Source organism: Elephas maximus, chromosome 26 (assembly GCF_024166365.1).
Source record: "Elephas maximus indicus isolate mEleMax1 chromosome 26, mEleMax1 primary haplotype, whole genome shotgun sequence".
NCBI lineage: Eukaryota > Metazoa > Chordata > Mammalia > Proboscidea > Elephantidae > Elephas > Elephas maximus.
Window position 1 is genome coordinate 7,189,208 of NC_064844.1, and position 12,257 is coordinate 7,201,464.

The 12,257-nt window shown below is 41.6% G+C and overlaps 1 protein-coding gene across 4 annotated transcripts in view; it reads left to right on the forward strand.

Annotated features, from left to right (window-relative positions):
• RTN4 (reticulon 4) overlaps window positions 1–12,257 on the forward strand; it is a 72,247-nt gene that overhangs the window by 37,250 nt on the left and 22,740 nt on the right. For all 4 annotated transcript variants that reach the window (XM_049870664.1, XM_049870661.1, XM_049870662.1 and 1 more), the window contains one exon: window positions 10,925–11,132. In XM_049870664.1, coding sequence (XP_049726621.1) covers window positions 10,925–11,132 — 208 coding nt within the window. The remainder of the gene's footprint in view (window positions 1–10,924; window positions 11,133–12,257) is intronic.

A 12,257-nucleotide genomic window follows, 5' to 3' on the forward strand; every position in this document is an offset into this window, starting at 1 on the left:
TCCTTCTCAGACCTCCCAAATCGGAGTGTACCATGGAGGGGCCTGGACATCTGTTTCTTAAGGATCCTGGCATGGTTCATGTTATGATCAGATGAATCTGGGAACCACTGATCGAGGTTTTCCATCTTGGTTCTGATACTCTTACTGGTTTTGGCTTGAGTAAGCATGTAACCTCCCCCTCTCCCCCTAGTTTGCTTGGCTTCTAGGGTTCCTTGCAGTTACAAGGTTCTCTGGTTTTATGAAAAGACACCCTGGGCTGGATCACGGAAGGCAGTGGGTTTTGTATTTGATTATAAGGGAAATAAAAACCCTTTGGAAGTGTTAGCAAGTGGTGAAGTCTGGAAGATTTGTTTCGGATGCGCGTATGATACGCTGGAGGGGGAGGAACCTAGGAGCAGACCAGCTGGGACAACTGTAGCTGTTCCAGATTTAAAGCAAGTGCTATCTGAACTTGGCTTGAAATAGGAATGGAAAAGAAGTTGCAGGTTTGAGAAACTCCAGGAAAGAATACTTGGCATTTGGCCTAGAAAGGGGTGGGGAGGGCCTCAAAGGGACAGGTTTTCAGACTGAGTTACCTGTTGTCAGTGATGTTGTTTTAATATCAGTAGAAATAGAGCTAAACTAGGTAAGATGCCAAGTTGAATTTTAGATCCTTTGAATTTGAAGTGATGGATAATCTCTGAAGTCCAGAGAAGAGACAGGTTTATGGATAAAGAACAGGGGGTGGAATGCAAAGGGGACAGATGACTCCTGTGAGGAGCTTTTCATACAAACAACTGAAGACTGCGGGAGGAAAGCCTAAAGCAGGTCATGGTGGCATTTACCTGAAAGGTTGGCAGTTTGAGCCCACCTGCCAGGTGCACAGGAGAAAGACCTGGTCATTTACTCCCGTAAATTACAGCCCAGAAAACCCTGTGGGGGCAGTTCCACTCTGTCCCATGGGGTCGTAGTGAGTTGGAAATGGACTGGCTGAAACCTGGCAACAGCAAAGGCTCCAGGAAAGGAAATCAGGAAGTTACACCCCAAGCAGAAGCAGCAGGAGAGTGTAATTTCACTGATAATAAGGAAAAAGAATTTTCAGAAGGGATTGGCAGTGAAATGCTGTAGAGAGGCCGACGAGTAGGAAGACTGAGAAATGGTTGTGGACCCTGCTGAATTTTAGGAGTATGTGCAAAATTCATTGTTAAGTATTACTAGTGTTTTTTGGATTTAGCAGTTGGCATGTCATGGGTGACCTTTGAGAGAACTTTTTGTAGGACGGGGACAGAAATATTTGTAGCATTGCAGTGCACTTTGATTATACCTCCAGACAAGCTGGCTGTGGGCCATTTCTAGAGCCAGCTTCCTTGCGGCAGTGCTTGTGGAACTCCTAATCTTTACTTGCGATAAGCTAGTACTTTTAATTTCTTTCGAAGGTTAGGGTTACTAAATACGTGGATACAGGTATACGCACAAACAGACATTCAGGTAGAGAGGAGCAGGAGTCTGGCTGTTTGATGTACCTGCCTTCTCCTTGGGTATACAAGAGAATGCTTGAGAAGGGAACTTTGGCTGTAACCAGTGGTGAGATCTACTGATCGAAGAAGACCCCTGCTTTCAGCTCTAAACCTAGCTGAAACTGCGTGTTCAGACAGCTGTTAGATCCTTCTTCTAGATCTTGGTTTAATGTATACGTATAGTGCTGCACTATTAAACGTGTGCAGACACATGCACACATACACACACGTTGTAGAAAATTTAGAAGATATGGAAGTATATAGGAGAATAAATAGAAATTACTGTCCTCTCACACAGAGAGAATGGCTTCGGTTTGTATCTTTAACGGTGTATGCGTATGTGTGTGTATTGAGGGGAGGGCTATATGTACATTTAGTATGTAGGCCAGTCAACTCGACAGCAAAGTTTTTTTTTAATGGATAAGGTGGAAACAATGATGAAAATATCCTTTCTGTTTTCTTTCGTTCCCTACATTTGGGCATCCCTGATTGCTCAGGACTCCCAACTGGTCTTTCCACTAAATGCCATGAGTCACAGCCAAATTAATCTTCCTCAAGTGCTGCTCCAATCATGGCACTTAGGGGATTTCCTTCACTTTCCAAATGAAATTCATACCATCTATTCTGGACTTTTAAAAGGCATTCCGTGGCCTGGTCCCAACTGTTATAATCCCACCTGCTGTTACTTTCTTTATCCAGCCAAATTGGAATATTTGTTCCCTAAACATGTCCCGTTCTTTGCCTTTGCTCCTGTTTTTGCTCCCTGCTTAGAATGCCCTTTCTTCCCATTGCATTTTGCCCACGTCTGACCAGAGACCCAGTCCGTCCTGAGGTGTTCGGTGATCCAACCGGGCGGAGGTAGCCCAGCGTTCCTCAGGACTGCCATCCTCTCAGCCTCTGGGTTTTCACTTTTTGGCTTCTATTCCAGTTATTTATATAGAGCTAGGCTCTTTTTATAGACCATGAATTCCTTGAAGGCAGGACCAGTGGCGGCTTCATCGGCAAGTCTCCCCATTGGCTCTACACAGCTTCTCAATAAGTGAGAGGCGGAGAGCGGTGACCTTCAGCCAGGTTTACTGCTAACCTTGAACCCCATACATACATTTTTGGGAAATGTTTAAAATATTCCCAAGTGGGAGAAATTAAAATAGGGATTCCCTCTTCTTAAAGGAAGAATTAAGTAACCTAAGGAACTTTTGTAAATCCAGAACTTTTAGATTGTACCTAGCGACAAGGTATCTTATTAGTCATTTATTCTAACTTTCTCGTTTTACAGATAAGAAAAGTAAAGGGGGATTAAATTATTTGTTCAGGACTACACAGCTGGTGCCACGGGCCATTGTTTTTATTTTACAATTTATTTTTGTTCTTGAACAACTGAAGATTGGAAAAATACTAAAAGCTAAAGTGACCCTTGTTTTGATATTCATGCATATTTTAGTTCTGGCATCTTGTTGGACATGGTACATGTTTCTTTTTGTATGGTTCTCACTCTCTAATAAAGAGGCCACTAGCCATGGAAGAATGTAGGTGTGGCTGGCTGGTTGGTACTGTCAAAAGGTTAAGCCTAGTGGGAACGCCTTGGGCCAGGAGTATAATTTCTTTTAGTTCTTAGGACTGGATTACATGTTTGAACGTAGGAAGAGTATTTAAGCAGTGAGCAGAATTCATATTCTGTTCTCTGGGTCTCCCCTAAGCTCCCTTTTGATTTAGTCACTTAATCCATCTCTTGCTAGAATCTGGGCTGAAGGGTGTTAGTTGTTAAGTTTAATTTAGCTGATGCTTAGGAATAAATATCTTTTCTCTTTGCGTTCTTGCAGTGCTCTGAAACGAAATTTTCGTTTTGTTTTTCTCCTTCATCGTGAGTAAGGCTGATTTATATTCCTGGAGATGTATATGTGTATATGTGTGTATATATATATATGTTTCATGGCCTTCAAAAGTTCTGTAGCTACTGCTTATGCGTTTGTATACCTTGATAGACACGAAAATGCTGCTGTACTGTCCGTCCTGCAGCTCTGTACTGCCGCCGTCTTGTATTTCTCTGTATAGCATTCTGGTAAGAATCTCAGAACACCTGAAAGATGGACAGTGATCACGTGTTAATGATATCCCTGAAAGTCTGCTAAGAGCTGGGCGTTGAGATAGATTTAGGAATTTCTACCCTGATGTCTGTTTCATCAGATGACACATTTGCGAAAATTATGATTTTCTGTATAAGAATGTGAGGCATTACAGCTCTTCTTTGTTGTGTGCACTCATTTGTTTACTTTTCCCACCTATATCATCTATAAAATAATTTTGAATAGACTACTCGTTTCATTGCACTTCGGGCATTTATTCAGTGAACATTCATGTTGCGTGTGCATGAGGGGAGGTGGTTGTTTGCTGCTCTTTAGTTGGCCCTCGACTCACAGTGACCCCATGCACAACGGAATTGGACTGCTGTGACCCTTGGGTTTTCACTGGCTGATTTTTGAAAGTAGATCGACAGGCCTTTCCTCCTAATCTGTTTTGGCCAGAGCACTGTAATGTTCTCAGACGGCAGGTTAGATTTACTGGTGAAAAAGACAAGGACGGGGATTTTCTGTGTGTCTTTGAAAAACTCTAGTCACAGGAAGAGAAAGCCAGGAGAGATGCTGGTTTGTCAGGTAATTGGTTGAGATATTTTGTAGCAATATTAGGTGTCCATCAGCCTGAAACTTGATAACTGAAACCCAGTCAGCAAAGCATTTGATGGAAATTAAATTCACCTTTCAAAAATCAGGGCTCTGTTAAGCATTGTCTGTAATATTTGATTGCCCTGCTTGACTTTATCTGTTGAATTACTACATTTGTTTCATCTGTTCACTTCTCCAGCCATTTCTCTGTATGAAGTCTTTCAGCTTCAGTTCGCTTCTTAGGTCCAGGGCACCATTGTTGTAGTTTTACACAAGGGGAAACAGTGGTTAAGTGACATATCCAGGTCATACTGGTGGTGAACTGGGGGAAGGAGCAAGACTGAAGCTCCTCTCTGCTGGAAGAGCTGAGCTCCCACGCTGCACAGACCTTTTTTCTGGGCCTTCACCTGCCCTTTATTAGCCACGTGAATGTTCAATTTGTGCAAGTGAAAACTTACTAATACCAAACATATTATTGTGGAAAGTAACTTGACTAAAATTTTACTGTTCTAATACTTAACATATTGTTTATTAATTTCCTACTTAATTGCCTTTCTCATTCTTTATTAAAGAGAACTTAATACTTGCTTTTGCTTCAGAAGTACATATTTTCCTGCAGGCCATTCCCTGTTCCGCCAGTATTTTTAGGACCAACTAGTTCAGCTTTTTTTTTTTTAACCCCAAGACAAAAGACTTGAAGGTTGCAGCCTGACTTAAGGGTATTCAGGAGAGGGTTCAGAAAGAATTTCATTTGCGGAGAGGTGTCATTGGATGACTTCTGGTGTAAGCTGTGCATGCTGGCACTATTTTTAGCTGTGACAGATGACAGTTTGTGGTTACCAAATGTGGGCGACTCTTCTCTGCAGTGGGCCAGAAGTTTTTATTTTGAAGAAAAGATTGCAGTGTGCCGAGTTAAAATTTCAATTGGATAAAGATGCTACTGCTTTGTGCACTGCCCAAACCACAAAATACAGGTTTCCCACATTTTTTACTTTGAAAACAAAAGGGGGCAAGGACTGCTGGAAGTATATCACCTTTTTCGAAATGAGAAGTGTTTGTTCAAATTGCTTGGTCTTGTTTTAGGAACCTGTAACCATGCCCCGCAGTACTAAGACTGAAGGTGCTGTGAGTCTCAGGTTTTCAGAGGGTGTTCCATGAGCAGACTGCGTAAGAGTAAAGCTGAGGCCAGAGTGGCCATCTTGAACGATTAGCGCTTTATTCTGCGCTGTAGAAGGAGACTGGAGGAGGAACCATGCAAGGCTGTGCTTTCCTTCTACAATCCCGTTGTCTTAACGTTGGTTTGTCAAGAATAAAAACGCCTTTCAACTCTTCACTTGTAAACAGAACTAATAAAGCAATCATCGAGGAATCCAAAATTAGCATTTTGGTGACCCTCTAGTTCTTATTTAAAGATGCCCTTATCGTAAACTTGAAAATATTACAATCTTTAATTAAAATGTTTCTTTTCGGTTATTCCTAAAAATAATCTGGCCACTAATAGGGTCGCTCTGAGTTGGAATCGACTGAGCAGCAGTTCTTCAATAGCAGATATTCTTGTCTTATTCCTGGTCTCAGAGGGAAAACTTTCAGTCTTTCACCATGAAGTGTGATGTTAGCTGTAGGGTTAAAAAAATTTTTTATGCCTTTATCAAGCTGAGGATGTTCCCTTTTTATTCCAAGTTTGTGGAGTGTTTTTATCACAAAAGAGTTGTTGGATTTTTTCAAATACTTTTTGACTCCATCTCTTGTGACAGTGTTGTGGTTTGTGTTCTTTAATGTGATGTGTTACATTGACTGATTTTCATATGTTGAACCGACCTTGCATTCCTGGAACAAATCCAGCTTGGCCATGGTGTATAACCCTCATTATATGTTACTAGATTCAGCTTGCTAGGATTTTGTTCAAGATTACTGCATTTCTGTTTATAAAGGGGTATTCGTCTGTAGTTTACTTGTGATGCTTTGCCGGGTTCCAGGGTTGAACAAACACCTGAATTAACTACTGGATAGAGATTAACTAATCCCTTGATGAATGTTAGAAGAAATAATATTTGAATGTATTTCTCAAAAGGACTTCTAACAAAACTTTTTGACTCCCTACTCGGGGTCGCCACGAGTCTGAATTGACTCAGTGACAATTGTCAGTCTGGTGGTGGATTGAGTATTAAACATCCTGAATAAACTAATCTAAAAATTTTTTGTTAAAACCAGTTTAAGCAATCTTTGAGAGCCTAGAAATATTGGCTAATGACAGTTAAGATGGCAATTCTATTCGCTAGAAACTCATGTTTTTTTTTCATCCTTACAACTTTGCTAACATTCTCTTAATCTCTTTTCAAATAGGAAAGCTCACTTGGGAAACCAAATTTATGTTGTTAAGATTGTTTAGTGATACTGAACAGGAATAGAAAGGAGTAAATTTTTTCTAAATTATGGTAGTATGTGCATTTGTCGTCAGTGCAGAACAATTCAGGTGCCCCAGAAAGAGTAAAACAGGATGTTAAGCTCAGCTGTAACCCACTACCCAGAGAGAGACACTGACAGACAGCCTTTCAGATCAGATAGTCACACGTGTACAGTTTTTTACTGGGATTATACTGTGTGAGTTTTTTGGTCATGTTCTGTTTTTGTTTATCATCATGGCCCTTTTCCTATGGTGTCAAAGGTCTTCATCACTGCCTTTAATTGCTACATAATCTTTTGTATAATTGTACCTAATTTTATTAGATTTACATAGTTTTTAAAAGACATTTTCCACAACATTGTTAACTATAGTTTCTGCCGTAGGAAAGTACCCGTTACGTGTACTGAAACAGAGCTCTTTTCTCCTTTTTGGGTCTAACAGTGTGGTCGCTGTGAGTTGGAATTGACTCTATGGCAGGAGGTTTGGTTTTTTTTTTTTTTGGTAGGTGAAACGTTCACATTAAAATTTGTGTTCCTCATAATAAAATTTAAAAAAGAAAAAAGTTATTAATTAACCTATTTTGTTAATTTCACTTAGACTTTCTTCTTGACCTTTGTGATTCACATGTAATAATTATCTGCCTACGCTCTGTCTGTTCGTTGTGCCTGCAAATGGGTAACATTTTGAAGAACTTCAGTGTGCTGAGCTCTCAATTTGGCATCATACATGGAGAATATGAGTTTTACTAATAGGAAGCCTGGGTTCAAATCCACGTCCTGCCACTTAGTAATTATATGATCTGGGTCCAGCCGTGTAAGAGCAGGGTCCCACTTTGTTGCCTGAAAGCGGGCCTCTCAAACTGAGTTATAATAATTGAAAGAGAGAATGTTGTATAGGCTCCAAACAGCGTTTGGTGTAATTTAAGGGCCTTGTGAATACTGATTCAGGAATAGGGGAGGCGTGGAGAATGTAGGTCACCAACCTAGAAGACATTTCTGAAACATCTACCAGGCTTAAAAAGTATCCAGCTTTTCAAACCTTTTCTTAGCTTCTCATACTTTTACCACGATGAGATAGTTTACAATTGCTTGAAAAACTGGAGGAATATGAGTTTATTGTTTTCCTAAAGTTTTAATAATGTTTGGCTGTTAAAGAGTTTCTAGGAAGATTCAAGTCAAAGGAGTGTTACGGATAAAAATGTCTAAGCCCTTCTCGCCCCCCGACACCCCAAATCTAGATATTAAAAAAATTTGAATAATAGTTGTATTAACTGGTCTTCCTTGTAGGTGTGTGGATATTATCCTATCCCTGTCAGCGATGTACTTCAGGATGGATGTTGAAATGTTCTTTTTGATGATGAATGGGACGCCATTCCTCTTTAATTTGTCATTCCTGGCATAGTACACCATACGGTTGATTCAAAATGGCCGATACCGGTCCATTTCAGGCCACTAATGCCTAGAGTATCGATCTTTACGTGGTCCGTTTCATTTTTGATGACTTCCAGTTTCCCTAGATTCATACCTCGCACATTCCACATTCTGATTATTATTGGCTGTTTGCAGCTGTTTCTTCTCATCCTGAGTCGTACAACATTAGCAAACGAAGGTCTGAAAAGCTTAACTCCGTCCACATCAGTAAGGTCGACTCTACTTTGAGGCAGCAGCTCTTCCTCAGTCGTATTTGGAGTACCTTCCAACCTGAGGGGCTCACCGTCCAGCACTACATCAGACGGTGTCCTGCTGCTATTTATAAGGTCTCACTGGCCAATATTTTGTTGGAAGTAGGTCACCAGGTCCTTCTTCCTGATCTGTCTTGGTCTGGAAGCTCCACTGAAACCTGTCCACCATGGGAGACCCTGCTGGTATTTGAGGTACTGGTGGCCTAGCGTTCAGCGTCACAGCAGCACGCAAGCCACCACGGCATGACAAACTGACAGACCAGGGGTCGACTGTATAGTAGCATTAGTAAAGATACCAGCCCTGACACACATTATGAATTTATCATGCACGATGTACTGTGCTAAGTGCTTTATGTTATTTCTTTGAAGAAAAATCTTATTAGTCCCTGGTCTCGGTTAATCCTCACAGCATCTCAGTGACTGGTGTTCCTCCTACTGTGCAGATTTATGGAGGAAGAAACTGAAGTGTAGGGGACTTCAGCCACTTGCCTGAGGTCATGTAGTAGGTAGGAGGCTAGTGTGTTGCGTCCAGGTCCTCCAGCTCCAGAGCCTAAGTGCTTTGCTTTGCAGTTTTAGAGCCTGTGTTCTGGGAGGTGGGCGGGGCCTCACAGGAAAGAATTCTCTTACCAAGGGCTGTTATCATAGCTTCCCCTACCATCTGACTGTACCCTGTTTAGAGAGTAACACTAATTACAAGAACCCCTGCCAGCAGAAAAGATGTATCTTTAGTTTTCTAGACCCTACGTGTGCTTCAGGACCCAGCTCAACTTCGGTCCCTTTCTCAAAATCTTTTTTGCCCTCCTATTTTTTCCTTTTCTGAGTTCTCGTGACCCTTGTAGTGTGTATTTTATACCTTTAGCGTTTGTACATGTCCTAGCATCTTTCCTGGGACTGTAGCATTTTGGACTGGGACTTAGGACAGTCCATGTCTTCATTCCAGCGTTGGCTAACTCGTACTCCGCCATGTTGAGTTTTTCGTAGTGCAATGTCAGCTTCTCAGTGTTTGTTGAATGTCTGAAAACCGTTACATTGCGTTATCTTTGTATTCTATATGGCATTATTCGGAACATCAGTTTGATAGCATAGATACACTAAGTTCTAGTAGATAGGTACAATAGTAGAAAATAGTTGAATAGAACAATAATTGATTTAGATATTTTAGGCAGAGTCAGAACGAATCTGAGATGGGGGATGACCTGAGTAAATAGTTGAAATACAGAATCTGAAAACAAAGTTGGAAATCCTATATAAAATGTGAAATTAGCAACACTCAAACCAGAGCTTATTTAGGAGAATGGAGCAAATGCTTTTGCGTCCCTGCTGTGTGCCCGACACCATGATGGATATTCAAGTATCCTAATCAATACTCACGTGATACGCACTAACGGGAACCCAGGGCTTTGCAGCCATATCTGACATTTTACTGCTCCCCACGTAAGTACCCCTGACAGTGAAACCAAACCAAGCGTGCTGTTGAGTCAGTTCCAACTCATAGCGACCCTATAGGACAGAGCAGAACTGCCCTGTAGGGTTTCCAAGGAGCAGCTGGTGAATTCGAACTGCCAGCATTTTGGTTAGCAGTGGAGCTCTTAACCACTGCGCCACCAGGGCTCCTAACAGTAAAGGAAAGTCATGTAAACCTTAGGGGATCGGAGGCACCCCTTAGAAGTGTGATTTTTTTTTTTTTAAGTGACCTCCTTTATCTTAAAATGAACAGGAATTAAAAATTTTACTCCTGAGTTTATCCTTGTTTGCTATAAAAACGTTCTTTTCTCCCAGATGTTCACAACCCAGGTAGAGAGGAGTTAGGCCCAGCCTGTGGATCCCAGGGCTCGTTGGCACGCTGAAGAATTCCCCTTGGGTGTGCAGAACCTGATCTTGAGACCACAGGCCTGTCGTTATCTGACCCCCGTGGAGGCCTGTGGTTATCTGACCCCTACGGTGGCCCTGTTACCATAGGCCCAGAACAGACTTGCTGAGTTAGGCTTTGTCTGACTCTTGCTGTTAATACGCATTATGGAACAGTGGGGCACATTGCATTTTCCTCTTTTCTGTGATTAAATTTCTGTGGCATTGTACTTATCTACTCTTAGGGGGCAGTAGCATTGTAGGCAGTCTTAAGGCTGTGTCCCACTGTCTTTTGCTCTGTAGGTTACAGATTCATCGGGTTTTTCAAAATGAGGTATGTGAACAGCAGAGCTGTAAGACTTACGTGTGTAACGTTTTTTGAATTAGTGATTATATGTATATTTTGGTGTTGTTGAAATATCTCATTTAGTGAGCATGTATTAGGATTTTTTTTCCTAATCGTGTGAATATATGTCATGCATTGTATGAAGGCAAAAACCCTCAAAATCATTTTTAAGCAGCGTCTTCTTTGAGATTTAAAGTTGGTCAGGCTTGAGCCGTTGAATAATCTTGTATAGCCGGAATGATTTGGACGTGTAGGGAATAGGTTTGAATGAAAAACATTCCATGGTTAAAAATAGAAATAGACGCAGGCGTTATATTGATATACAACTTAGAGTGGGTTTAAACATCTCCCTTATGAAGTTGGTTTTTCTTTAGTATTTGACATTTTGGTTTTCCCTTATCTAGTGACCTTTTTATTTTTATAGATGGAGCAAACCCAAATGGATAAAATAATGTTCTAACTTGGGGTCTCTGCTTTTCCTGTTTTCAGTTGTTGACCTCCTCTACTGGAGAGACATAAAGAAGACTGGAGTGGTGTTTGGTGCCAGCCTGTTCCTGCTGCTGTCATTGACAGTGTTCAGCATTGTGAGTGTGACAGCCTATATCGCCTTGGCCCTGCTCTCTCTGACGATCAGCTTTAGGGTATACAAGGGCGTGATCCAAGCCATCCAGAAGTCAGATGAAGGCCACCCATTCAGGTGAGCGGTCTGGAAGAGGGCTCACGTTGGCAGAAGTGTAAACAGATTTAGTGCTGAGACTTGAGTCTCCTGTGCATAGAGTTCCAGGCAGGCATGTTTTACTGCTTAAAGGTAATTGCAAGCAAAAAACCAAAAAAACCAAACCCGGTGCCATCAAGTCGATTCCGACTCATGGCGACCCTATAGACAAGAGTAGAACTGCCCCATAGAGTTCCCAAGGAGCGCCTGGCGGATTTGAACTGCCGAACCTTTGGTTAGCAGCTGTAGCGCTTAACCACTACACCACCAGCGTTTCCATTGCAAGGGAAGTTTTGCTAAAAAGCTATACTCAAAGCATTTGCTTTTGAGATTTCCTGAAGGTCATTTCAGAGGCTCATGATGGAGAAGACTGGGTTTATCAGTTCATCAGCCTAACTCTACTGCTTGTTAGGAATATTTATTTCTTAGAGTTTTACATTAATGGAAGTTGTACCTTTCTAACGTGGTTAGGATTGGTGAGGGTACTGTTTTCTTTACTGCTTGCTTTTTCATGCTGTCTGATAGTGTATGCTCTCTGATACTGGAAATAACCTTTCTCTCTAACAGCACGCCTATTTTTTCTCTGGCTTTACCTGCACGCCTGTGTCTTTTCCTAACATCCCTTCTCTGTCTCTTTTTTTTCTTTTTCCCTCTCATTCCTTGAGGCATTACCTCAGATGTGTTACCCTTTGAGAGCACCTCCTTGTCTCTCAGCTGCCATCTTGTGCCCTTACTTTACAGGTGGGCTGCAGCGTTATCTGTCCTGTTGCTGGTGGAACACACCTCAGCCTGGGTCTTCTGCCTCCACCTCACGCTCAGCATGTTTTTCCTCTGCTTTTTTCTTGTGGAAATACAATTGACATACTGTAAAATTCAGCCTTTTAAAGTGCACAGTTCAGCGTTTTGTAGTATACTCAGAGAGTTGTGCAACCATCACCATTCTCTAATTCCCAAACATTTTCATCACCCCAAAAGGAAACCGTGTACCCATTGATGGTCACTCCCCCTTCCTCCCAACCCCTGGCAGCCACTAACACGTCATATATTTAAGTGGACTTTTGTCTTAAACCTGTCAGAAACCTGTCAGTTTCTATCGGTAACACCACC